We start from the raw sequence: 27414 nt of genomic DNA on the forward strand, positions 1-27414 counted from the left end.
CTCTCTGAGCATCAGTTTGGTCATTTGGAAAAACGGGGATGTCTTACCTACATTGCAGGGTTGTTGTGAGAATGAAATGATTTGTGGCAGACAATCTGATGCCTTGGACCATCCAGGGCAGAGTGTAGCCTGGATTTAGCAGTATTCTTCCATCATGGTGCACCTTCGCTTGTCCTTCCACTGCCTTTGAGTGTTGTGTTATATAGAAGCACAGGATTTTGGAGTGGGAGGCCGCCTTGTTAACTGCTGGCCAAACTTCGGCAGCTGAATTACCTCCTTGTAAGAAAGTTGTTCCTCTGCTAATCTAAAACTGCCTGGTTGGATAAATGTCGTGTAGTCTATCCAAAAGCAGCAGTCATCAAGGGTGGGCCCGGGAGGATGTGCCTCTATAGCGCCTGGGTGAAAGGATCCAGATGACAGTTCTCATCCTCGGAAAGTGCAGTGAGCCCCGGCATTGAAGTGGGCTGCTGGAGAGTGGGTGTGACCTGTGTTAATGGAAGGAGAGTGGGGCTGTGTTAATGGAAGGGTGATGCTACAGCTCAGTTCTCTTTGGTGCTGCTGAGGCCGTGTCTGAATCACACTGGTGCTATCCATGGAGAGTAACTGGGTGATGAGAGGGCTTGAGACCATTTGAGTCCGGCTTGAGCTGTTGAATTTTAGAGGGGGAGTGGGAGATGCAGGGCTCCAGAAGCTTGTGGTTGAAAGGGTGTTTAGATCATTAGGTCTGGTGTTTTTCAGGATGATTTTAGGTGGTGCGGTTGAATTTCAGGAGAAAAAGGATGATCTTTTGAATTTTATTTCAATCCTAAATATATCAAGGAAAAAGTGTCTGTTTCCTGCTAATTTGCCTTTAATGCCTGTCTACCATAACGTTAACATTTGTTAATCCTCCTCCTTTTTAAAAAGAGAATAGGCCTCCCAGCTTCTAGCACCCTTTGCTAGAATTCAAAGATTTGTCTTTGTAAGATTTATTTTTATAATTATGGTAAATGATGCCTCATTTATGGTAGGGCTAATAAGGTGGTGTGCAGATAGGTCAAAATCACAAAGGGGTGTTTGGGAAGCGCTGGCTTCTAGTCTGGGGCCTCTCCATCCTGGGAGGGCCTGTTCTGTTCTGAGGCAGCTCTGACTGTTAGAACATGCTTGGTAAGGAGCCCACACTGATAGGCCCGTAAGTCTCCTCACTGGCCTAGTGCCCACACTGGGGCCATCTAGGTAGGTGGGCAAGGCTCCTCCACAGGACAGCTCTTCCCAGGTTTGGGGCCAGCTGCCATATCTCCTGAGTTGTCTTTTTATTTTTATTTTATTTTATATTAATTTATTTTATTGAGGTCATAATGGTTTATAACATGGTATAATTTCAGGTATACATTATTATATATCAGTTTCTGTATAGACTGCATTGTGCTCACCACCAGTAGTCTAGTTTTTATCTGTCGCCGTGCATATGTGCCCCTTTATCCCTTTCACCCAACCCCTACCGCCTTCCCCTCTGGTAACCACTAATCTGTTCTCTTTGTCCATGTGTTTGTTTATCTTCCACATATCAGTGAAATCATACAGTGTTTGTCTTTGTCTGGCTTATTTCGCTTGACATGATACCCTCAAGGTCCGTCCATGTTGTTGCAAATGGGACGATTTTGTCTTTTTTTATGGCTGAGTAGTAGTCCATTGTATGTATATGCCATGTCTTCTTTATGCATTCATCAGTTGATGGGCACTTGAGTTGCTTCCACTTGGCTGTTGGGGTGCTTAGATCTCTTTGTATTGTTGATTTCATGTTCTTCGGATGAATACTCAGTAGTGGCATAGCTGGATCGTATGGTATTTCTATTTTTAATTTTTTGAGAAATCTCCATACTGTTTTCTATAGTGGCTGCACCAGTTTGTATTCCCACCAGCGGTGTGTGAGGGTTCCCGTTTCTCCACATCCTCTCCAACACTTATTATTTCTTATCTTGTTAATTACAGCCGTTCTCATGGGTGTGAGGGGCTATCTCATTGTAGTTTTGATTTGCATTTCCCTAATAATTAGTGATGTTGAACATCTTTTCATGTGCCTGTTGGCCATCTGTATATCTTCTTTGAAAAAAATCTGTTCATATCCTCTGCCCATTTTTTGATCAGGTTGTTTGTCTTTTTGTTGTTGAGCTGTATGAGTTCTTTATATTTTCTGGAAATGAACCGCTTGTCAGGTATATGGTTTGCACATGTTTTCTCCTGGTTAGTGGGTTATGTTTTCATTCTGTTCTTGGTTTCCTTTGCCTTGCAGAAGCCTTTCAGTCTGATGTAGTCCATTTGTTTATTTTTTCTTTTGTTTCGCTTGCCTGAGTAGCCATGGTGTTCAAAAAGATGCTGCTAAAACTGATGTCAGAGAGTGTACTGCCTATATTTTCTTGTAGGAGTTTTATGGTTTCAGGTCTTACATTTAAGTTTTTATTCCATTTTGAGTTAATTTTTGTGTGTGGTGTAAGATAATGGTCTACTTTCATTCTTTTGCATGTGGCTGTCCAGTTTTCCCAACACCATTTATTGAAGAGACTTTCCTTTCTCCATTGCATGTTCTTGGCTCCTTTGTTGAAGATTAGCTGCCCATAGATGTCTGGTTTTATTTCTGGGCTTTTAATTCTGTTCCCTTGATCTGTTTGTCTGTTTTTGTGCCAGTACCATGCTGTTTTGATTACTATAGCTTTGTAGTATATTTTGAAGTCAGGGATTGTGATGCCTTCAGCTTTGTTCTTTCTTTTTTTTGTTTTGTTTTGTGAGGAAGATCAGCCCTGAGCTAACATCCGATACCAATTCTCCTCTTTTTTTGCTGAGGAAGATTGGCCCTGAGCTAACATCCATGCCCATCCTCCTCTACTTTATATGAGATATCGCCACAGCATGGCCTGAAAAGCAGTGCATCGGTGTGTACCAGGGATCCGAACCTGCGAACCCCAGGCTGCCGAAGCAGAGTGTGCACACTTAACTGCTTTCGCCACTGGGCCGGCCCCCAGCTTTGTTCTTTTTTCTCAGGATTGCTTTGGCTATTTGGGGTCTTTTGTTATTCCATATAAATTTTAGTATTCTTTGTTCTATTTCTGTGAAGAATGTCATTGGGATTCTGATTGGGATTCTGTAGGTTGCTTTCTGTAATATGGCCGTTTTAACTGTGTTTATTCTTCCAATCCATGAGCATGGAATATCTTTCCTTTTCTTTATGTCTTCTTCAATTTCTTTCAATAATGTCTTATAGTTTTCAGTGTATAGGTCTTTCACCTCCTTGGTTAAGTTTATTCCTAGATATTTTATTCTTTTTGTTCTGATTGTAAATGGGATTGTATTCTTGAGTTCTCTTTCTGCTAATTTGTTATTAGGGTTTAGAGATGAATCTGATTTTTGTCAGTTGATTTTGTACCCTGCAACTTTGCTGTAGTTGTTGATTATTTCTAATAGTTTTCTGGTGAATTCTTTAGGGTTTTCTGTATATAGAATCATGTCATCCGCAAACAGTGAAAGTTTCACTTTTTCCTTTCCAATTTGGATTCCTTTTATTTATTTTTCTTGCCTAACTGCTCTGGCCAAAACCTCCAGTACTATGTTGAATAGGAGTGGTGAGAGTGGGCACCCTTGTCTTGTTCCTTTTCATGTGGATGGCTTTTAGTTTTTCACTGTTAAGTATGATGTTGGCTGTGGGTTTGTTGTATATGGCCTTTATTATATTGAGGTACTTTCCTTCTGTAACCATTTTATTGAGAGTTTTTATCATAAATGGGTGTTGGATCTTGTCAAATGCTTCTTTGCAGCTACTGAGATAATCATGTGGTTTTTATTCCTCATTTTGTTAATGTGGTGTATCACATTGATTGATTTGTGGATGTTGAACCATCCCTGCGTCTGTGGTATAAGTCCCACTTGATCATGGTGTATGATACTTTTAATGTACTGCTGTATTCAGTTTGCCAGTATTTTGTTGAGTATTTTTGCATCTATGTTCATCAGTGATATTGGCCTATAATTTTCCTTCCTTGTGTTGTTCTTGTCTGGTTTTCGTATTAGGGTGATGTTGGCCTCATAGAATGAGTTAGGAAGCATCCTGTCTTCTTCAATTTTTTGGAATAGCTTGAGAAGGATAGGTATTAAATCTTCTTTGAATGTTTGGTAGAATTCTCCAGAGAAGCCATCTGGTCCTGGACTTTTGTTTTTTGGGATGTTTTTGATGACTGTTTCAATCTCTTGTGATCGGTCTATTCAGATTCTCTATTTCTTCTCGATTCAGTTTTGGGAGGTTGTATGAGTCTAAGAATTTATCCATTTCTCCTAGATTGTCCAATTTGTTGCCATATAGTTTTTCTTAGTATTCTCTTATAATCCTTTATATTTCTGTGGTGTCTGCTGTGATTTCTCCTCTTTCATTTCTAATTTTATTTATTTGAGTCTTCTCTCATTTTTCCTTCGTGAGTCTGGCTAAGGGTTTGTCAATTTTGTTTATCTTGTCAAAGAACCAGCTGTTAGTTTCATTGATATTGTCTATTGTTTTTTTAGTCTCTATTTCATTTATTTCTGCTCTAATTTTTATTCTTTCCCTCTTTCTGCTGATTTTGGGCTTTGTTCTTCTTTTTGTAGTTCTGTTAGGTGTAGTTTAGGATTACTTATTTGAGATTTTTCTTCTTTGTTGATGTGGGCCTGTATTGCTATAAATTTCCCTCTTAGCACTGCTTTGCTGCATCCCATAAGAGTTGGTATGTTGTGTTTTCATTTTCATTTGTCTCCAGGTATTTTTTGATTTCTCCTTTGATGTCTTCATTGATCCAGTGATTGTTCGGTAGCATGTCGTTTAGTCTCTGTGTGTTTGTCAGTTTCCCAGTCTTTTTCTTTTTTTTTTTTGAGGAAGATTGGCATTGAGCTTACATCTGTTGCCAGTCTTCCTCCTTTTTTCCTTTTTTTTTCTCCCCAGAGCCCCAGTAGATAGTTGTATGTCATAGTTGTACATCCTTCCAGTTGCTCTATGTGGGATGCCACCTCAGCATGGCTTGATGAATGTAGGTCCGCACCCAGGATCCAAACTGGTGACCCCTGGGCCACCGAAACAGAGCACGTAAACTTAACTGCTATGCCACCGGGCTGGCCCCCCAGCCTTTTTCTTTCTTTTTTTTTTTGGTGAGGAAGATTAGCCCTGAGCTAACATCTGTTTCCAGTCCTCATCTTTTTGCTGAGGAAGATTGGCCCTGGGCTAACATCTGTGCCCATCATTCCTCCATTTTATATGTGGGATGTCTGCCACAGCATGGCTTGATAAGCAGTGCATAGGTCTGGGCCTGGGATCCGAACCTGCGAACCCCAGGCCACTGAAGTGGAGCGTGCAAACTTAAGCACTATGCCACCGGGCCAGCCCCCCAGCCTTTTTCTTGTAGTTGGTTTCTAGTTTCATAGCATTGTGGTCAGAAAAGATGCTTGATATGATTTTAATCTTAAATTTGTTGAAGCTTGTTTCCCAACATATGGTCTATCTTTGAGAATGTTCCATGTGCACTTGAGAAGAATGTGTATTCTGCTGTTTTGGAATGGACTGTTCTCTATATATCTGTTAGTCAATCGGGTCTACTATTTCATTCAGTCCATCAGGTCTACTATTTCATTTAAAGCCACTGTTTCCTTGTTGACTTTCTGTCTGGATGATCTGTCCATTGATGTAAGTGGGGTATTGAGGTCGCCTACCATTATTGTGTTGCTGTCAGTTTCTCACTTTAGGTCTGTTAGTAGTTGCTTTATATACTTTGGTGCTCCTGTGTTAGGAGCATGTATATTCATAAGCGTTATATTCTCTTAGTGGAATGTCCCTTTTATCATTATACACTGCCCCTCTTTGTCTCTCATTGTCTTTTTTATCTTGAAGTGTGCTTTGTCTGATACAAGTATGGCTAAACCGGCTTTCTTTTGCTTGCTATTTTCTTGGAGTATCATCTTCCATCTCTTCACACTGACCCTGTGTTTGTCTTCAGAGCTGAGATGTGTTTCATGGAGACAGCATACTGTTGGGTCTTGTTTTTTTAATCCATCCAGCCCCTCTGTGTCTTTTGATTGGAGAATTCAATCCATTTACATTTAGAGTGATTATTGATATATGAGGGCTTAATACTGCCATTTTATCTCTTGTTTTCCAGTTGTTCTATATTTCCATTGTTTCTCTTCCCTTATATTTCTGACTACCATTTCAGTTTCGTGGTTTTATGTGATGATTTTCTGGTTATTTATGATTTGTGTTTCTGTTCTGATTTTTTGTCTAGTGGTTACCATGAGGTTTGTATAAAAGATCTCATAGAGGAGATAGTCCATTTTCTGATAGCCTTTTATCTCCATTAGCCCAAGCAGGTCCTATCCCTTTCCTCTTCCCCTTCTGAGTTATTGTTGTCACAAATTGATCTTTTTTTATTGTGAGTTTGTAACTAAATTGAAGTGTTTATAGTTATTTTTGATGTTTTCCTTCCCTTTGTCTTTTATGTTATAATTAAACGTTTACTAAGCTATTCTGTTATAAAGCTGCCATTTTCTGATTCTGTCTGTCTATTTATCTCCTTGCTCAAGGTTTTGTAAGCGTTTGCTTTTTGGTTTCAGATGGGGGGGCTCCTTTCAACGTTTCTTGTAAGGCAGACCTAGTGGCAATGGAACTCCCTCAGCTTTTATTTATCTGGGAAAGCTTTTATTTCTCCATCATATCTGAAGGATAGTTTCGCTGGATAGAGTATTCTTGCCTTTCAGTTTTTGTCTTTCAGTATTTTGAATATATCATTCCATGCTTTCCTAGCCTGTAAGGTTTCTGCTGAGAAATTGACTGAAAGCCTCGTAGGGGTTCCTTGTTGGTTATTTTCTTCTGCCTTGCTGCCCTTAGTATTTTTTCTTTGTCATTGACTTTTGCCAGTTTTAATAGTATATGCCTTGGAGAAGGTCTTTTTGCATTGATGTAATTAGGAGTTCTATTGGCTTCATGTACTTGTAAGTCCAGTTCCTTTCCCAAGTTTGGGAAGTTCTCAACTATTATTTCTGTGAATAAGCTCTCTGCTCCTTTCTCCCTTTTTCCCCCCTCTGGAATACCTATAATCCTTATGGGTTTCTTTTCCTAATTGAGTCGGATATTTCTCAAAGCATTTCTTCATTTTTTAAGAATCTTAGTTCTGTCTCTTCCGTCACCTGAAGCATTTCTGTATTTCTATTCTCTGAATCACTAATTCTGTCCTCAATAATGTTAGCTCTATTTTTTATGGATTCTAGATTATTTTTTATCTCATTAATTGTTTTCTTCCTATTCAGAATTTGTTTGTTTGTTTGTTTTGTGAGAAAGATTAGCCCTGAGCTAACATCTTTTTGCCAATCCTCCTCTTTTTGCTGAGGAAGATTGGCTGTGAACTAACATCTGTGCCCATCTTCCTGCATTTTATATGTGGGACGCCTGCCACAGAATGACTTGATAAGTGGTGTGTACGTCCATGCCCAGGATCTGAATCCACAAACCCCAGGCCGCTGAAGTGGAGTGTGCAAACCTAATCACTACACCACCAGGCTGGCCCCCATTTGGTTTTTGTTTTAGAGCTTCAATCTCTTTGGTGAAGTATTCCTTCTACTCACTAATTTTATTCCTGAGCTCATTGAACTGTCTTTCTGAGTTTTCTTGTAACTTGTTGAGTTTCTTTATGATAACTATTTTTTCTTTTTTATTTTGTGGAAGATCAGCCCTGAGCTAACATCCGATGCCAATCCTTCACTTTCTTTTTTTCTTTTTTGCTGAGGAAGATTAGCCCTGAGCTGACATCTGTGCCGATCTTGCTCTGCTTTATACGGGACTCCACCACAGCATGGCTTGACAAGTGGTGCGTCGGTGCGTGCCTGGGATCCAAACCCATGAACCCCAGGCTGCCATAGTGGAGCGCACACACTTAACTGCTTGCACCACTGGGCTGTCCCCTATGATAACTATTTTGAATTCTCTGTAATTTAGATTGTAAATTTCTGTGAGTTCAGGATTCGTTTCTGGAGACTTGTCATTTTCCTTCTTCTCTGAAGTGTTAATGTAGTTCTTTATGGTGTTTGATGAGGTGATCTTTTGCTGGCGCATTTGTGGTAGTGTCACCTCACAGATTCCACCTACCACCACTGGGGGGTGGCAGGAGCTGTGTTTTCTGATTCTGCCCCATCTGCTGGAAGTTGTGCCAATAGGGCTTCTCTGTGTTTGTGCGCAGCTGCTTGGCAGGTCACGCACACCTGCGCAGGCTGGCCTTCTCTGCTCTGCTGGTGGGTTGCTCTGGTGGAAGATCGCTGTGCTTGGTACGGGACCTGCTGGGCTGGGAGGGGAGGGGCACTTTCTTTTGCTTTTGGGCTGGATTTGTGCTTGTCGACTGCTCGGCTGAGCTGCTGCACTTGGTGGGGGCTCCTTCGTGGGGGCTGAACTGCACCACTCAGTGGGGAGTTTTCCCATGAGTGGAGCCTCTGTGGTATGGTGGGCGCTCCTGCAGGCTGGGCTACAACTCCGAAAGCATTCACGCAGGCTGGGCTGCCCCCACCTCCTTTTACAGTCATGCTGGTTACTGTGTGAGGACCTGCAGCCTAGTTTGCTGCCGCTGGGGAGGGGGAGAGGAGAGGGGAGGAGTGCACTCACTCAGTTCCACTGCTTCCCTGGGATCCAGTGCCTGGGATCCAGTCCCTTCAGAAGCATGGCTGCGTGGATCTCTCAGATGTCCTGTTGTGCTGGTCAGGGAATCCTCTGCTGGTTAGTGAATGTCCATTTAGTTGTAACTTAGAGGGGAGAGACAAAGGGAACAGCTGGCTCTGCCATGATTCTGATGTCACTCTTCCTGAGTCTTGTTTTTAGATCACACATCTCTCATTCTCCAACTGTTCCTCCTGTGACATGGGCTCCAGAGCTCATCACATCCTGGATCCTTCTTCAGACCTGGGCTTCTTTTGGAATATGGTGCTTAGAACCCATGTCACGGGTGTTGTGGTGGAAACAACCTGGGTTTTGGAGTCAGTGAGACCTGAGTTCAAATCCTCTGCCCCTTATGAGTGGGTAGCCCAAGTTAAGTTATTTAGCATCTCTGAGCTTCTGTTTCCCGCCTTCCTACTCAGCTGTATTCTGTGGCCCAGCAGCAAGGCATCACCAGGGAACTTGTTAGAAATGCAGGAGCTTGGGCCCCACCCAGACCTGCTGAATCAGAATCTGCACTTTAACAAGATCCCCTGGTAATTGTGGGCACATTGCCATCTGAGAAGTGCTTGTCTAGAGAACTGTGAGAAGAGAATGGTGGATGGTGAGAGCATTCCTCACTGTTCCTGGACATTCTGCTTCTTCAAAGTTAGCCTCAGTTTACCTTAACATTTCAGTAGAAGCAACCCAAGGTTGACTCACCTCCAGCTGACAGCTCATTACTTGCATGCCTGGCCCCTGGGCTTTTCACATAAACTTGTTATTACGACATGGTACTGTCTTCCAAAATTCGTGTAGTTGATATTTTGAACCTACAGAAAGGACTTAACTTTTATTCCCATTTTAAACAGCTTTATTGAGGTGTAATTCACATATACGTTTTACCCATTTAAAGTATACAATTCATTCGTTTTTAGTATATTTACAGAGTTGCACATCCATTACCACACTTAATTTTAGACCATTTCATTACCCCTAAAAGAAACCCGTCTCCCCTTATCTATCACTTCTATCTACCTCCCTTTTCCTCCCCAGCTTTAGGCAATCCATTCTATTTCTATGGATTTGCCTGTTCTGGACATTTCATGTGAATAGAATCATGCAGTATGTGGCCTTTTGTGTCTGACTTGCTTAGCATGAAGGGTCATTCATAGTATGTTTCTGTACTTTATTTATTTTTATGGCTGAATAATATTCCTTTGGATGGATGTACAACATTTTGTTTATCCATTTTTCAGTTGATGGACTTTTGGGTTGCTTCCACCTTTTGGCTGTTATGAATAATGCTGCTGTGAAAATTCGTATACAGGTTTTTTTGTTTTCATTTCTTATGTTTTCATTTCTCTTGGGAGCCCAAAAGTTGAATTGCTGGTATGAATTTAGCATGGTAACTATGTTTAAACTTTTGAGGAACTGCCAGATTGTTTTCCAGAATGACTACACCATTATATTCCTACCAACAATGTATAAGGGTTCCAATTTCTCTACATCCTGGTCGATACTTGTTATTGTCTGTTTTTGATTATAGCCATTCTAGTGGGTGTGAAGTGGTATCTCATTGTGGTTTTGAGTTGCATTTCCCTGGTGACTGATGATGTTGAGCATCTTTTCAAGTGTTTATTGGTTACTTGTATATCTTCTTTGGAGAACGATCTACTCAGATCTTTTGCCCATTTTTACCTTGGGTTATTTGACTTGAGTTGTAGGGGTTATTTATGTATTCTGGATACAAGTCCCTTATCAGATATATGGTTTTCAAAATTCTTTGTTCCTATTCTGTGGGTTGTCTTTTCACTTTCTCGATGGTGTCATTAGAAGCACGAAACTTTTTAATTTTTTATGATATCTGGTTTATCTGTCTTTCCTTTTGTCGCTTGTGCTTTTGGTGTCATATCTAAGAAAACTTTTCTTGTTTTAGTAGTAGGTCCTTCCATCCAGTTATATTAACTCTTCCTTCTGGCTGTATAGTTAATGTCATTTGAAGTTCTGAAGGTGTGCGTTCTTCATTTTTAATCCAAGTAATTTTTTAAAATGCTGATTTTTATTCATGCAATTATTATACCATTAAGCACACACCCAACCCATTGTTTAGCAAACATTTCCGGTTCGTCCACAAGGAGATTTCAAGAGACTTTATGAAGTGCTTGCCTGAAATTAAGAATGGAGAGAAATCTGGCTGCCAAAATTAAGATAACTTTTCTCCTAACACCAGCCTGGAAGACTGTCAGAAAAGGCAGTGAGGCCAGTTTGCCTTCTCAGGTCTTGGTGAATTCATAGTTTACTCTAGACCTTCCTTAGGAGGGGATTTCAGGGAACCAGGCGTTAGTTCCAACATCTACATCTTCCCCTCACGAACTAGGAAAGCATCAGTTCATATTTGGTCTTTTTGGTCACTCCTAGTCACAGGCTGTCAGAGATTAAGGGTTACAACTTCAGGATCATAGTCGCAGGACTTTCTGGCCTCTGGGATGTAAATTCACTGGGTGTCGAGATTTGAGCTTCTCTAGAAGTAGCGAATGCACGCCTATTGCTTTTCCAGTTTCCAGCTACCAGCCTTGCTCCTCATTTAGAGACCCTTTGCCTTCCCAGTGAAGATGGTCCTCTGTGACCATTAGAGTATCTGGCTAAGGTGTGTTTCTTAATAGGGGTTCTCCCCTCTGAATCTAGCCAGCCTGTCTAGTCTAGCTTGTTTTCTTGAACATTTTCCCAGCCTGCTTGAATGTACTCACTGCTCTGGCCTTTCCCACTTAGTTCTTAGAGGATTGTGCCCGGCCCAGGGACTTGTGTTTTTTTTTTAAAGATTTTATTTATTTATTTTTTCCCCCCAAAGCCCCAGTAGATAGTTGTGTGTCATAGCTGCACATCCTTCTAGTTGCTGTATGTGGGATGCGGCCTCAGCATGGCCAGAGAAGCAGCGCGTCGGTGCGAGCCCGGGATCCAAACCCGGGTCACCAGCAGTGGAGCGCACTCACTTAACCACTAAGCCACGGGGCCGGCCCGGGACTTGTGTTTTTTATGACACCTCGTCCGTCCTTTACACTTGTTCTTTTAACATCTGACCCTTTCTTATGGAACCCCTCTCTGCAAGCTCCTGGGCCTCATGTAGAGTTTTCCTAGATGATGTCTTCCTGTTTTTCTTGTCAGAAAACTTGTTAGATTTTTCTTTTTTTCAGCTTTCTTTCTGACAGTATCTGTTTGATATTTTTTTCATATAAAACCTAGTGGTCAGATGATCAGAGAGGAGGGCAAAGAATGTCCCATAGCTGATGAAAAATGGCAAACTGTAATTGAGTCTAATGAAGGAGATCTAATCCCACAGTGCTACGGAAGTTTCCAGAATAAGGGAACTCTTGGATATTGCGGGGCATAGTGGGGAGCCGTCCCTGGTTTTTGGCAGGGAATTGGCAGTATGGTCAAAATAGGGGGTGGGAGGCCTGAGAAGTTCTCCACTGCCCCCTTACTGGGGCCTCTGGTCTTCTCTCTTGGTGTCCAGGCTCTCTGGTGTCACACAGCGGTCACTGAGGCCGCTCCTCTGCCCTGCAGGGCTGGCAGCTCTGGACCTGAAGCAGCACCTGTGGAGGCACAGGGCCCTCAGAAAGCAGGCCCTCCACTCACTCCCAGGCAACCGCCTACCTTTCAAAGTGTGGCTGTGAGGCACATCAGTCTCTTCTCTGAGTCTTTTGAAGTTTCCTTTTACAGAGTCTTCTCTTTATGCTCTCCGCCCTCAGCTGCAGGGGAGGCCATGCTGAGGGGAGTTAGAAAGATGCCTAGTGATGTTATGGGGATGGGTGGGGACTGGGGCTGGAGGCAGCGGTCCTGTCTTTGGATCTTCAGCCCTTCACAGAACGCCCTACTCATGATCAGATGGGATGATGGATAGAAGGAAGGACAAGCCAAGAAATCCCAGGAGGGAGGCTGTTAGTGCCCCGGGGAGAGATGCTGAGGGCTTGCCTGGTGGGGAGGACGTGGGTTGAAAAAATAGGGGAAATGACAGGACTTGGGGTGGATTGAAGGTGGAGGGGAGGAGGGCTGGAAATGAGTTGGGTTTTGACTGGGCTTGGTGGTGGTGGTAAGAGTGCTGGGTAATTTGGAAGAAAAAACTTGGGGTGAGGACAGCCTGAGCTTGTGACTGAGGGGTCTGTGGGACGTCAAAGTGGAGGAGGGGTCTGGGTGGGGACCTAGACTCCAGGTGTGCCTTCAGTGTGGAACATCACTTGGAAGTTGTCCACCAGTAGCAGTTCATCTCTCAGGTTGTTTCCTGTGGCTGATCTTCTGAGGTAGATTGTGAGCTCTTTGAGGGGAGGGATCATGTCACTTAGATCTTCTGGGCTCTTCCTGGACAATGTTGAGTAAATCCTCATCAGCTCACTGCACAGAGGCGACAGACGTGGGCAAGAGAGGCGGTGAGGCTGAGCAGCAGAAAGCAGGATACTCCCGGAGAGTGAAGACTGAGGAGAGTTGTTTGTCATTGTTACCACGTGTTGACTTCCCTGATTAGAACATCTATCCCCCCAGCCCGCTTCCAGGACATTTTGTGACCAAGCATAACACTCATCTTTCAAATTGCTGCTAATTTATTTACAGTTTTTGGTGATTGCATGTCATGTGCACCCTGAGAAAAACAAGCAGGGAATCGAAAAATGATGATTTTTTCCTGGAAGCGCGTGCCCATTCTAGGCCTGCAATGACAGCGAGAGCCAAGGCAAACATTCAGATGAAACCGGAGCCGCTGTGGAGCCTGCCTTTCCAGTGGCTGTCCTGGGCTGAGCTGGATTGCGACATGGCGGGCCTGGGGCCAGGCCTTCTCTGGGCTGTGTTTGGGGCAGGTGGGTGGTGGGTCGGGTGGGTGGGATGGAGAGTGAGGTGTGACCCTGAGGTGTCCAGAGAACTTCAGAACTGGGAGACCCTTCCTGGGACACTCCTCACCCCTGAGCAGGCTGCGCAGACTTTGGGGAGGAGTCAGGGATGGAAGGCTAGAATGGAGGGTGTGCTGGGGTGCTGTGAATTTCTGGCCCCTAGCTAGAGCAACTCCTGGTCCTGCGTGTGTCTTGAAGGGAGAGGCCTGGCCCCCTCATGGGCTGGACAGATGGGGCTCAGCCCGGCTCTGTTTGGCCAGACGAGCATGTCACCCTGACTCAATGCAACAGTGGTTTGTATATTTCCAGTAAAAAACAAGCTAATACGGTGGGAGTCGAGGAGAGGCTTGCTGACCCGGTGAAGTCTGAGCTTTGGCACATGGAGAAATAATTGCGATTTTTCTGCCTTTGAAGTGTGGTGACCCAGCAGTCTCATGAACAGAAAGGGTCCAGGGCCCACCTGGTGAGCAGGCACCCCGTTGGCACACAGCAGCCCGCCATGATCCTGTGGACGTTGAATCTTTATGTCTGTGCTTGCTCTCTGGATAATGCAAAGTAAATGTCAGCCTGAGACAGGGCCTGTCCTCCCACCTTCCACATTGGTGGAGTCCCACTTAAGTGGCTTTGACAGTTTGGGGTGAAAGAGTTCTGGCCAGCAAGTTAGGCTTGGTTTAAGTACCTGCTCCTGCTGGCAGCTAAGGTGGCTGTGTGTCTGATGCTCGGCCAGCGTCAGGCAGCCCCCAGGTTGAGTAGGACCCGAGTTCACCTCAGCTAAAGGAGCTCTATCATAGAACCAGAGAGAGCTCTGTTTTTCTTGGGCTGTGTTGGATGCAGATCGAAGAGCTATTCGCAGTGACAGCACTGTGTTTTGGGAACACACATGGGCTATTGTTTGGGATTTCCATCTTGATTCCCTGTTAATTTATGGCACTTACTGTGAGCTGGATTCAAACATAGGGGAAAACAGCATCCCACAAACAAAGACATGTCATTCTCACCAAGGGATTGATGGTATTTGGAAAACAGGGACGCTCCAAGGAAAATATTCCGAGCGTCAAGGATGGAGCCATTGTTGGGGGTGGGAGTGCTTCTTTGAGGCATCTGAGGGTTTTCCCGCTGTAGCGTGGGCTGCCCGCACCTCTCTCTGCTCCCCCAGTCCTAAGAAATGTGCTGCACTTGCTTCTATCCAGCTCAGTGATCGTAAGATTCCATCCCCAGATAGACCAGCTTTGGTGTGGATTTCTTTTTGCCCCCAACACCCTGCAGTCCAGCTGTACCTCAGAATCCAGGCACTCCGTCTCGCCCCATCTTCCTTGAGTTAAAACCTAGACTCATGAAAACAAAATTGCTTAAGGCAAGAAAAGCCTGAGAACCACAAGGAGGCTGATGCAAATATACTGCAAACCAGATGTTTCCTTCTCTATGGCAAAGAGGCGCCCAAGTTCATGGGGCATCTGGGGAAGTGTTTTCCTTTAAGGAAGACATCTGTATGGAAATGGTAGCCCGAGTAATGCGATGTGACAGTTGCTATGTCAACTCATGTATTTTCCCCTCCCCTTAAATTATTGACCGGCTCAGGCAATGTTGCATAAAAGTCATGCAATGCCTTGGAATGTGTTTATGTGCTGTCCTCTGCCAGAACTTTTCAGCATTTTTTTCCTACATGTATTTTGCTTTTGGGAAGATGGCCTGTCACTTTGGTTTAACTGTGCTCTTTTTTTTTTGGTGGAACTACATATTTCTTAGATTCGTAACGGGGCAGTGGAGGCATAGGCTCCAGGAGAGCAGTTGAGGGGGGAGCAGGGGGATACAGCAAGGGGACTTGAAGCCACCTCAGTTGTGATGGAAGAAGTATAAACCATAGTGCAGTACATGGACAGCTTGTAGTTAGTGTGTGGGTGGGGGTGTGGGTGTGGGTGTGTGCGTGACTCCTCCCTCCTTGGTTCCTGTGATGGTATGGGGCGTGGACCCTCTCTGTCTCTCTGCTCAGCTCCGGGCTATGTATCCAGCTGCCTGCTGCCCCCCTTGACAGTTGCTTCAAAACTGAAACCCTCACGCCTCTTCCTCATCCTCACTTCCTCCTGGTTAAGGCACCTGCGTCCTTCCGCTCAAGCTTGATAGCTGGCTGTGCCCCTGCCTCCCCTCTCTCTTCTGCCTTAGGACCAGTCCAATTCCCAGGTGGTCTTTTCTGTCCCCTGAGCTTCTCCCTCCCCGCCAGCGAGATTGCTGCAGTCAGCCCTCCCTCACTTCTTGGCTGGATCACCACAGCCTCCCACTGTCCTCCTTGCCTCTGGCCTCATCCCCCCACCCAAATCTGTTCTCCACACTCAGTCAGTGTGATTCTTCTTCTCAAATAATTTTTATTTTATTTTATTTATTTTTTTGGTGAGGAGAACTAGCCCTGAGTTAACGTCTGTTGCCAGTCTTTCTCTCTTTGCTGAGGAAGAGTGGCCGTGGGCTAACATCCATGCCCATCTTCCTCTACTTTGTTTTTTTATATGTGGGATGCCTGTCACAGCATGACTTGATAAGTGGTGTGTAGGTCAGTGCCTGGGATCCGAACCAGTGAACCCCAGGCCACCGAAGCGGAGCACGCGAACTTAACCACTACACCACTGGGCTAGCCCTCAAATAATTTTTTTTTTAATTTCAAAAGGACTGATTCCTCCACCTGGGCATAACCCAACTGTTCTCTTTCTAAAACACCACTCTGACCATGTCTCTCTTTGATTGGACTCTTCCAGAGACTTACTACGAAGCCGATACCTCAGCCTGGTCGCTGGTGCCTCCAGTACTGAAGCCCAGTGTGGGCCAGGCCTATTCTTGGAACTCTGCCCCAGCCCGCCCAGGCAGCATGTATGGTCTGAACGTTTGTGTCCCCCCAAAATTCATATGTTGAAATCCTAATCCCCAGTGTGGTGGTATTAGGAGGTGGGGCCTTAGGGAGGTGCTTAGGTCATGAAGGTGGAGCCCTCAGGAATGGGATTAGTGCCCTTATAAAAGAGACCGCAGAGGGTTCCCCTGCCCCTTCCACCATGTGAGGACACAGTGAGAAACTGGCAGTCTGCGGCCTGGAAGAGGGCTCCACCAGAACTCAACCATGCTGGCACCCTGATCTTGGATTTCCAGCCTCCAAAACTGAGAAATAAATTTCTGTTTTTTATAAGCCACCTAGTCTGTGGTATTTTGTCATAGCAGCTTGCATAAATGAAGTCACAGCCCCTGACCACTGCTCACATCTTGGAGCTCTGGTCATGCTGTGTGTGGTCATGGCCTAGTGGCCTGTCTTGCCCCTGCTGGACAGTGTCTTCTTTCCTGGATCCCTGGTGACAGTGCCTGGCACTTGTCAATGTTTGAATAAATGGCAGCCCTCTTTCCCCCATTCCACAGTGCAGTACGCGGTCCTAAGGTGTCTACTCTGTTAAGGTCTTTCCGTGCTGGCCTCTCCTTTCTCGTCATAGTGTCTTCGCTTGTCCCCTCCTCATCTCTCGTCTCATCTCTCTCTTTCCTACCCTGCTGGCCTTTGTGGGGGCCTGGCCTTGTCTCTGCCCTCTGTCTGTTCTTCACCTGGAATGGTGGTTAGAGCAGGGGCTCTGGAACCAATGGGACCTGGTTCACATCCAGTCCCAATGCTGCCGATTGTAGGCACACGACCTTGAGCAGGTTCCTCTGACAACCAGAATCAGCTGTGGCCAGCATTGCTGAGATACTGCCCTTGGCATTGTGCCAGATGTTTGGCAAGTGCTTGGATATGTGGTTGTGGTGAATATTATTTTAAAACAGCGGTTGGGTCGTTTCCCTCTCCTCCTCTGAAGCGTGGTGGCCGCAGTTGTCTCCAGGGTGTGGTCCTGGAGGCCGTCCTGTGCGGCCCCCTCCCTCCTGCCTGCACCTTCAGCTCTGGCATGCTGCGGTTCCTGTCCTTGCCTGGCATGCTGTGTGTGCTTTCATGTCTCTGAGGCTCTGTCACCTCCCTGACCTGGAGTCCCCTTCTCCCGTAACTGGGCCTCACTCGTTCTTCAGGTCCCATTTAGGGCACCTTCCGTTGGAGACTCTCCCGCCTCCTCAGCAGGAATGACCTGCTGCTTCTCTCCTCTCCCGCAGCACAGGGCCTGGCTCTGATTTCACTTTATTTTGCTTCATGTCCCAGACACTCTCTCCCCGCTAGGTTGTAAGTGTCTTAAGCCAGATTCTAAATTTAATTCCTGGAGTGGATTTATGATGTGCTTTGCACATAAGAGCTACTCAACCTGTGGGTTGAATGAGCAACGTGTGCTTCAGAATTGTGACCTCTGGAGGGCCATATGCCACTTTGGTGCCTCCTGCTGTCCTCTGTGCTGAGGCAGGCGAGGAGGGACGGCAAGCCAGCTACAAGTGCTACTGCCCTCCACCTGGACGATGCTAATCCATCACAGTGCTGCTCCTTGCTGAGTTGGGCTGTGCCCTCAAAATCCTTCTCAGGGCACGTCTCTGCTGTCACAGCCCATCCATCTGAGGTGACAGGTGACAACCAGCTCTCTCTGACCCATACTGTGGAAAAATCACACTAAATCATTTTTAAAAATGATTGCTTTATGTATTGATTGATTTAAAAATGGTTAAATAAAAAAGCATTTATCTCCTTTAAGAAATCTTAGGCAAGATAAAAGGTTAAAAAATCTTGTTGGAAGGTCCTGAGTGGGTTAAAATGTGTGCATGGTGTGTGCCACAGCCTTGGGAGGAGAAAGTGAGGAATGCAATGGTCAGCTTAATGTTCCCTGATAGAAAAAGGAACGGTCATGAGAAAGTGTGGTGGGAAGAAATGTATCCACTTATGGGAGCAGACAGGATGGGAATGATCAGGCTGTGAAAGAGAGACATTTCCATGCAAACCAGAGTAGAAAGTTTGGAGAGGGAGCTCCCAGGAAGAAACGAGTGTGTCATGAAGCACTTTGTATTGTTTCACTGACAAAAACCAACAAATAACAAAGGGCTGTGTTTGTATTTCATACTTCTTTGAAATCCCAGAATAATGCTTGAAGCAGGTGAAGGCAGTTTCTAGAAACCACTGAAAACCTTCAAACACCTAGGAAAAGCAGTTTGGCGAGGTGAACGCTTTCAAGAAACCTGTGTAATGACCAGGTGAGAGGATATTGTGGTCTCCATTTGACAGATGGGGAGTCAAAGCTATGGGGTGGGGGTTAGGTCACGCAACTAGTAATTGGAGAAGCCAGAATTTGAACCCTGTCTGGCTCTGGAGTTCATATTATTTTTTCTACACCAGGTACGTAAGGCAGTATCTAAAATGCTTTCTGTCATCTTGCTCTTGGTTGGCACTGAAGTCCATTGGAGACTGGTGAATGAATGAAGCCAGTGTTTTGTTGAGATGGTGTTTGTGAAGGGTGAAAGGTCTGTGTCTAGATTCATTTTTATGTGTGTGGGTGTCCCTTTGTTCCAGCACCATTTGTTGAAGAGGCTATCTTTGTTCCTTTGTGTGGCCTTTGCTCTTTTGTCAAAAGTAAGTTGACTATTTTTATGTGTTTCTATTTCAGGGCACTCTATTCTGTTCCGTTGATCTGTTTGTTTATTTTTTCATTAATACAGTAACCCACTGTCTTGATTGCTGTAGCTTTATAGTAAGTCTTGAAGTTGAGTAGGGTCAGTCCTCCAAATTTGTTCTTCTCCTTCAATATTGTGTTGGCTATTCTGGGTCTTTTGCTTTTCCATATAAACTTTGGAATCAGTTTGTTGATATCCCCAAAATAAATTGCTGGGATTTTGATTGGGATTGCATTGAATCTGTAGATTAAGTTGGGAAGAACTGACATCTTGACGATATTGAGTCTTTCTATCTATGAACACAGAATATCTCTTTTTTTAATTTAATTCTTTGATTTTGCTCATCAGAGTTTTGTAGTTTTCCTCATAGATCATGTGCATATTTTATTAAATTTATACCTATGTATTTCATTTTTTTGGGATGCAAATGTAAATGGTATTGTGTTTTTTTGTGTGTGTGTGTAAGGAAACTTGGCCATGAGCTAATATCCGTTGCCAGTCTTCCTCTTTTTGCTGAGAAAGATTGGCCCTGAGCTAACATCCGTGCCCATCTTCCTTTATTTTGTATATGGGACGCCTACACAGCGTGGCTTGATGAGTGGTGTGTAGGTCTGTGCCCAGGATCTGAACCTGCGAACCCCGGGCCGCTGAAGCGGAGCACTTGAACTTAACCGCTACGCCACCAGGCTGGCTCCAATGGTATTGTGTTTTTAATTTTAAATTCCACTTGTTCATTGCTGGTGTATAGGAAAGCTGTTGGCTTTTGTATATTAACTTTGTATCCTGCAACCTTGCCATAATCAATGTTTACAGCCCTGTCTCTCCCTTGTCTAGGTCTCGCCCAGCTACCCCTGCTGCTTGGGATGCCCTGGGTGTGGCTTTGGACTTGTAGGGCTTTGTGCCTCTGCTCATGGGTTACACTGCCTGCAGGGTCCTCATGCGTCCTCTCTGCCTGTTGAAACCTTCCCCACTGATCCAGAGCCTGAGCTGGAGGAGCTCTCCAGGATCACTTTCCCAATACCCCTCAGCAGAGTGGATTCCCTCCTCTGGGTCCTTGTGACACTGTGGCTCCCAGCTTGATTCCAGCACCTTTCATGTGCTGTCCTGAATTAGAGCAGCTCTCTCTTCCCCTGCAGGCTGCCTACTCCCGGGGGCAAGAGTGGAGTCTTACTCATCAGCCTCTGGGGGCCTAGGACAGCGCTGTTCGTGCATTCGGGAACTCAGCCAAGGGTGGCTGAATTCAGTTGATGATGCTGAGCCTTGATGAAGCCAGGCCGCTGGGAGTTAGCCTCAGGGACCTCACTGTCTTAACTTGTTTGGGAAACCTTGGAGTGTCGTAGAATAAAATCCATTACTGACATCTTTCTTGTGGTGCACATCACCTGTCATTCAGGGGGAAAGGGAAATTAAATTGGTGCAATGAGGCTGGCCCTTAACAATGCCCATTGATTGCTGTCACCACTGCACAGCCTTCTGCAGGTGTCCAGTCTCTGCTTAGACCCTCAATGGTGGAGAGCTAGAAGATACTGATCAGAATCATTATTTTTTTCTTTTAATACCATGGATGTTGTGGTTTCCATTTTCTGACTCTCAGAACTCGCTGGCTTCAGGGTTGCAGAAGTGATGCCCTGAGGCTGGTTCTACGGTACCTGTCAGTCCTCCGGGATCTATCCTTTGTCCTTGCCGAGCTGAGTACAGCCTCTCTCCAAGGGCTCTGCCACCATTCCTCCTCCTTGTTTCCTCTTGACCAGGTATCCTGCTTTTCTGATCAAAAGCTGCCACTCTCTGGAAGGCTGACTCTATTTTTCAGGAGTTGATTTTGAGAACAGTTTCTTTTGGGCCTGTTAGATTTGATTGGACTTCACTTTCATTGTTATGTCCACTTAGCAGCTTAAGATTAGTTTTGGAAAAAAACAGCTGAGTCCATTTGGTGACAACTTGTGTGACTAATTAATGCTCTGCAGTGCACCGTGCACCTTGCAAGGCACCACACAAACACCAGATCATAACATGCTTCCTGTTTGAAACTATCATAGTAAGTTGAAAACCTGTATTTCAGTAATACACTGTATTAGTAAATTGAACATCTTTTATTGATTCACCTTGTTAAGCAGGAAAGTAATCCTTACAGTTTTATAAACCTCCTGTAAGTTCTAGTAGGTGCCATTTTGAAAATGAATTTAGTTGAATAAATGAAGGCAGATGTCAAGCATTAAATTGGCCCTTCTCTCTCAGCTGGCTCTATCAATTTTGGAACTGTTGTTGGAGATGATATAATTTACCAATGATATGAAACTGACATAGTGGATTAGAGGCTGTTGGTCTTTGGAGGGGAGGGGCTGGCTGTGCCACATTCGTGTTTAATAACTGGCTAATGTTGTAACCTGGTCTTCAAAGAGTTTTCCACTGAAGTTCCTCAAAGATCACAGAGAAATAGGGAAGAAGGGGGCGGCAGCTTAACCTGAGTGCCCACAAAATTTGTTTTAAAGTCTTGAGCCTTCTATTAAATGTTCAAATGACTTGTTTTCTATTCTGTGTTAACATTTTCCTGCAAATCTTCAGCTGAAAAGATTTGACTGGGAGGTTGCGTCTTTTTATTTTGTGGCTTCTGGACCCCTTGGGCTCAGATGAGAAGCAGGTATAAAAATGGAAATAGGGGCCGGCCCTGTGGCTTAGCCCTTAGTGTGCGCACTCAGCTACTGGCGGCCCAGGTTCGGATGCTGGGAGCGCACCAGCGCATCGCTTGTCTGGCCGTGCTGAGGCGGCGTCCCACATACAGCAACTAGAAGGATGTGCAACTATGACATACAACTATCTACTGGGGCTTTGGGGAGAAAAAGGGGAAAAAAAAAAAAAAAGGACGAGGATTGGTAATAGATGTTAGCTCAGGGCTGGTCTTCCTCAGCAAAAAGAGGAGGATTGGCATGGATGTTAGCTCAGGGCTGATCTTCCTCACAAAAAAAAAAGGAAATAAAAGGAGTATAAAAAAAGATGCAGGAGAAGAAATAACTGTGGTACCTCCAGACAATGGAATATTATTTAGCGCTAAAAAGAATTTTGAGATATCTAGCCATGGAAAGACATGGAGGAACCTTAAATGCATATTACTAAGTGAAAGAAGGCAGTATGAAAGGCTACGTACTGTATGGTTCCAATTATATGACATTTTGGAAAAGGCAAAACTATGGAGACAGTAAAAAGATCAGTGGTTGCCAGGGGTTGGGGGGAAGAGGGGTGAATAGGCAGAGCACAGAGGATTTTTTGGGCAGTGAAAAGACTCTGTACAATCCTATAGTGATGGTTACGTGTCATTATACATTTATCCAAACCCATAGAATGTACACCACCGAAAGTGACCCCCAATGTGAGCTCTGGCCTCTGGATGTTTATGATGTGTCAGTGTAAGTTCATCAGTTGTAATACGTGTACCGATCTGGTGAGGGCTGTTGATAATGGGGGAGGCTATGCATGTGTGGGACAGGGGATATATGGGAAATCTCTGCCTTCCCCTCAGTTGTGCCATGAAGTTGAAACTGCTCTAAAAAAAGTCTTAATTGAAAAAAAAAACAGATACCAGAAAACAATCAAAGTAACTTTGGTGTTTAAAATGTAATTCTTAAGCAAGGACAGGAGGATTGCACAGCTGAGAGACAGGAGGCAGAGGCCATGACTGGATTTGCCTTTGGAGTGGCCACTCAGTAGGGGTAGATTGGTATGGAGTCTGAGGCAGGGGATGGGGTGAGGGGCTGTCGCAGTCATTTGTGGAGGTGGTGGTGGCCTGGACCTAGCTGCCATCCAGGGCGGCCATCCCGAGGCAGCAGGTGGGAGTGAGGGACGTGGGACTGCAGCAGGAGCAGGGGAGGAGAGCTGACTCATTCATTAGTAGATGCTGAGCATGTTCTACCTGCCGGCCCGTGCGGGCCCTTTCATCCCCCATCCTCATTGGAACTTGTCAGCCACCTCCGGTGATCAGTTTGGGCAACTCTGATGAGGAGTCTGGGCCTTAGTGAGGTTGAGGGTGTGCTGAGGTCATCCCAACCAAGCACCAGGACCCATGTCCGAACTTGGAATGGGCAGAAGCTACAGGCTTCAGTGACTGTCTAGACTGGGGCCAGGCAAAAATGTGGGGAGGAGAGATGCCTCTACCCTTCTCCTCCTGCAGATCCCAGCACTGGGGCCTTTTCATCCAAAGACACGTCTGTCATCCCTGCGTGATTCGCCCCATTCCTAACAGCTGACCCATTTCCGGCTTCTTGGAAAGAGCACTGGACTTGGAGTCAAGTGGCCCAGAGCTGAACCCCACCTGAGGCCCTCCTAGTGGTTGTCTTCAAATTACTTCACTTCTCAGAGCTTCAGTTTCCTCCTCAGGAGAATGCAGATGACAGTTTCATGAGAATGAAAGAAAATCATGTAGAAGGAGCCAGTGCCAAGCGCAGTGCCAAGGACGATGTTAATATGGTTTGTTCAGGGCCCTTAGATAATGTTGGATTTGACTAAATTTGGGCAGTTCCAAGTTGTGGCACATAATTGGACTTTGGAAAAAAATGTGATTCTTACCCATTGAATTTGTCAGAATTGGTGTGTAGTCTTTTTTGCCCAGCAGCATTGGGATACATCCTGTTTTGGAGTCAATAGTGGGCCATCTGTGAAGAGAGCTGTGAAGTCCCCTTCAGGTGATAGTGGCCCCTCTGTCCTGGTCAGTGCTCTCAGAAAACTTCAGCTAAAAATATCACCTGCTTTACCAGCACCTGATCTTTCTTTTGCACCTTGACAGTGGCTGCCTGCTGTTAAAACTGCCCCTCTGGTGGCCGGTTGGCTGTGTGCACATCATCCTTTTCTTTTGGCTTTCTCTTTAGTTGTGGCTGTTTACATAAAGGAGTCCTGGTGGACCACAGAAGATGTACTGAGAACCTCTGATCCTGCAAGAGAAGGTCTGATGAAGGTAAGGTGATGTAATTTTAAATAGACATTGCAAAACAGGTTTAAAAAGTCACTGGACTTGTTATCATGTTAATAATTTAAACCAGTCTATCCCTGTGGATTAGTCTTCTAGGGCTCTGTAACAAAATACCACAAATTGGGTGACTTAAACAACAGAAACTTGTCTCATAGTCCTGGAGGTTAGAAGTCTGAAATCAAGGTGTCAGCGGGGTTGGTTCCTTCCAAGAGCTGTGAGGGAGGATCTGTTCAGGCCTCTCTCCTAGCTTCTGGTAGCCTCAGGCATTCCTTGGCTTATAGATGACATTCTCCTTGTGTCTTCACATTATCTTCCCTCTATGTGTCTCTGTCTCTGTCCAAATCCCCCCTTTCTATAAGGACACCACTTCTTAGATTAGGCCCCACCCTAATGACTTGATCTTGACTTGATCATCAGCAAAGACCCTGTTTGAATAAATCATATTGGCACATGCTAGGGATTAGGACTTCAGCATCTTTTTGGGAGACACAATTCAATCCACAACACCCTGCCAGCAAGGAAAATAGTAGTAAATGGCTGTATGCAACAGATATCTGGCTATTGGTAAATCTCTTTTACCTTCCTGAGTGGCCTCTCGTGTCTTAATTTTAAAACTTTAATCCACACCATCTCTCTAGTATGTAGGAAGGTTCTGCTTAGTGTGTTCAAGCGATGTTTGTTGGTCCTTACTATGAGTCAGACGTTGTGTGACATACTAGCCTATGCGTTACCCAAGAGTCTTTACAGGGATGATCTAATTTCAGAATGCTCAGGTTATTGGTTTTGCAGATGAGGAAGTTGAAGCTGAACCACACAGCTAGAAAGTGATTTATCTGGACACAAGCTCTAGTCTCTCTAAGGTCAGGCCTGGCAGTCTTTGAAGCACTATGGCTTCATAGAGCACTTGTAAAGCAGAGACCCAGGATGGCAAGGGTGAGAGCAGGCACCACAGCAGCTTCTCAGAGGTCCAGGCGGAGTCCTCTTAGCTGAGGTTTGGCTGGGGCAAAGGCGGAGGAGGAAGGTAGTAAACTCAGCAGAGAGTTTGGACTATTCACCTCTTTTCATTTGAGTGGCATATTTATCATATTTCCATAGGTAGGAAGACAGATGGTGCTTCTTGGCAGTCTTGAAATGGTGGGTCTGTCCACAGGTGGCTGGAATTCTACTTGGTCTCTCCCATGGGAACCTGTAAATACTGAATGAAATATTGGTATTCTTTCAGGTTTGGTTTGAAGAATGCGTTGATAATCAGGTTTTTTTTTCCCCCTCTGTTGAACAATTAAAAAAACCCAAATTCTGGGGGCCAGCCTGGGGGCATAGCGGATAAGTGTGTGCGCTCTGCTTCTGCGGCCTTGGGTTTGCAAGTTTGGATCCCTGGTGTGCACCGATGCACCGCTTGTCAGGCCATGCTGTGGCGTCGTCCCCTACAAAGTAGAGGAAGATGGGCACGGATGTTAGCCCAGGGCCAATCTTTCTCGGCGAAAAGAGGAGAATTGGCATCGGATGTTAGCTCAGGGCTGATCTTCCTCACACACACACATACAAAACCCGAATTCAGTTCTAGTTCTTTTTTTACCCAACAACAGCTTCATTGAGATATAATTCACATACTATAAATTTCGCTCTTTTTTTTTTTATTTGTGAGGAAGATCAGCCCTGAGCTAACATATGATGCCAATCCTCCTCTTTTTTTTGCTGAGGAAGATTGGCCCTGAGCTAACATCCGTGCCCATCTTCCTCTACTTTATATGTGGGATGCTGCCACAGCATGGCTGGATAAGCGTTATGTAGGTCCATGCCCAGGATCCGAACCTGCAAACCCCAGGCTGCTGAAGCAGAGCGCGCGCATTTAACCACTGCGCCACTGGGCCGGCCCAAATTTCACTCTTTTAAAGTGTACAATTCAGTGATTTTTTAGCATAGTCGCAAAATTGTACATCAATCACCACTGTCTAATTCCAGAACATTTTCATTGCCCCAAAAAGAAATCCATGTGCATTAGCGGTCACCCCTAAATCCCCTCTTTCCCCAGCCCCTGGCAACACTAATCTATTTTCTGTCTCTATGGGTTTGCCTATGTGTTTCCCATCAGTGGAATCAAATAATATCTGGTCTTCTGTGTCCAGCTTCTTTCACTCAGCATGGTGTCCTCAAGGTTCATCCATGTTGTAATGTGTCAGAACTTCATTTTTTTATAGCTGAATAATATTCCATTGTATGTATATACCACATTTTATTTATCCTTTCATCAGTTGATGGACGTTTGGGTTGTTTCCACTTTTTGGCTATTATGAATAATGTTCTATGGACATTTGTGTACAAGTTTTTGGGTGGACATATACTTTCAATTCTCTTGGGTATGTATGTAGGAGTACAATTGTTGGGTCGTATGGTAACTCTGTGTTTAACATGTTGAGGAACTGCCAGACTGTTTTCCACAGCAGCTGCACCATTTTACATTCCCACTAGCAATGTCTGAGGATTTCAATCTCTCCATATCCTCACCAGTGCTTTTTATTGTCTGTCTTTTTTATTTACCCATCCTAGTGAGTATGAAGTGGTATCTTACTGTGTTTTTGATTTACATTTCCTTGATGGCTAAGGATGTTGAGCATCTTTTCATGTGCTTATTGGAAATTTGTATATCCTCTTTGGGAAAATATGTATTAAAATCCTTGGCTCACTTTTTACTGTTGAGTTGTAAGGGATTTTTATATATTCTGGATGCAAGTCTTTTATTGCGTATATGATTTGCAAATATTTTTTCCCCTTTCTGTGGGTTGTCTTTTTCAGGTCTGTTTTTTTTCCAGCTTTACTGAGATATAATTGACATATGACATTGTATAAGTTTAAGGTGTACAACGTTTTGATTTGATAGACTTATGTATTGCAAAATGATTACCACCATAGGTGAGCCAGTACCTCCATCATGTCATATAATTAACGTTTCTTTTTTGTTTTGAGAACATTTAAGATCTAGTCTCTTAGCAGCTTTCAAGTGTATAATACAGTGTTGTTATCTATAGTTACTATGCTGTATATTAGAGCCCCAGACGTATTCATCTTTTAATTGGAAGTTTGTGACCAACAAACTTTGACCAACATCTCTTCTGCTCCCCCAGCCCCTAGCCTCTGGTAACCACCATTCTACTCTGTTTCTCTGAGTTCAGCTTTTTTAGATTGTACGTATAAGTGAGATCATACAGTATTTATCTTTCTCTGTCTGACTTATCTCATTTAGCATAATGCCCTCAAGGTCTAACCATGTTGTTGCTGACAGCAGGATGTTTTCAGGTCTGGTTTTAATTGACTTGATAGATATTATTTCAAAGAGGGTTTTCTTCCAGCAAATTAACGATGGCTTGAGATTGGGCAGATTAGCGTGA

The 27414-nt window shown here is 44.6% G+C and overlaps 1 protein-coding gene across 4 annotated transcripts in view; it reads left to right on the plus strand.

Moving 5' to 3' along the window:
- The window catches only part of LOC131406405 (protein FAM169B-like), an 84871-nt gene that overhangs the window by 22018 nt on the left and 35439 nt on the right, over window positions 1–27414 (plus strand). For all 4 annotated transcript variants that reach the window (XM_058542365.1, XM_058542367.1, XM_058542368.1 and 1 more), the window contains exon 4: window positions 23928–24013. In XM_058542365.1, coding sequence (XP_058398348.1) covers window positions 23928–24013 — 86 coding nt within the window. The remainder of the gene's footprint in view (window positions 1–23927; window positions 24014–27414) is intronic.

The sequence above is a fragment of the Diceros bicornis genome, chromosome 5 (genome assembly GCF_020826845.1).
Source record: "Diceros bicornis minor isolate mBicDic1 chromosome 5, mDicBic1.mat.cur, whole genome shotgun sequence".
Classification (NCBI taxonomy): Eukaryota; Metazoa; Chordata; class Mammalia; order Perissodactyla; family Rhinocerotidae; genus Diceros; species Diceros bicornis.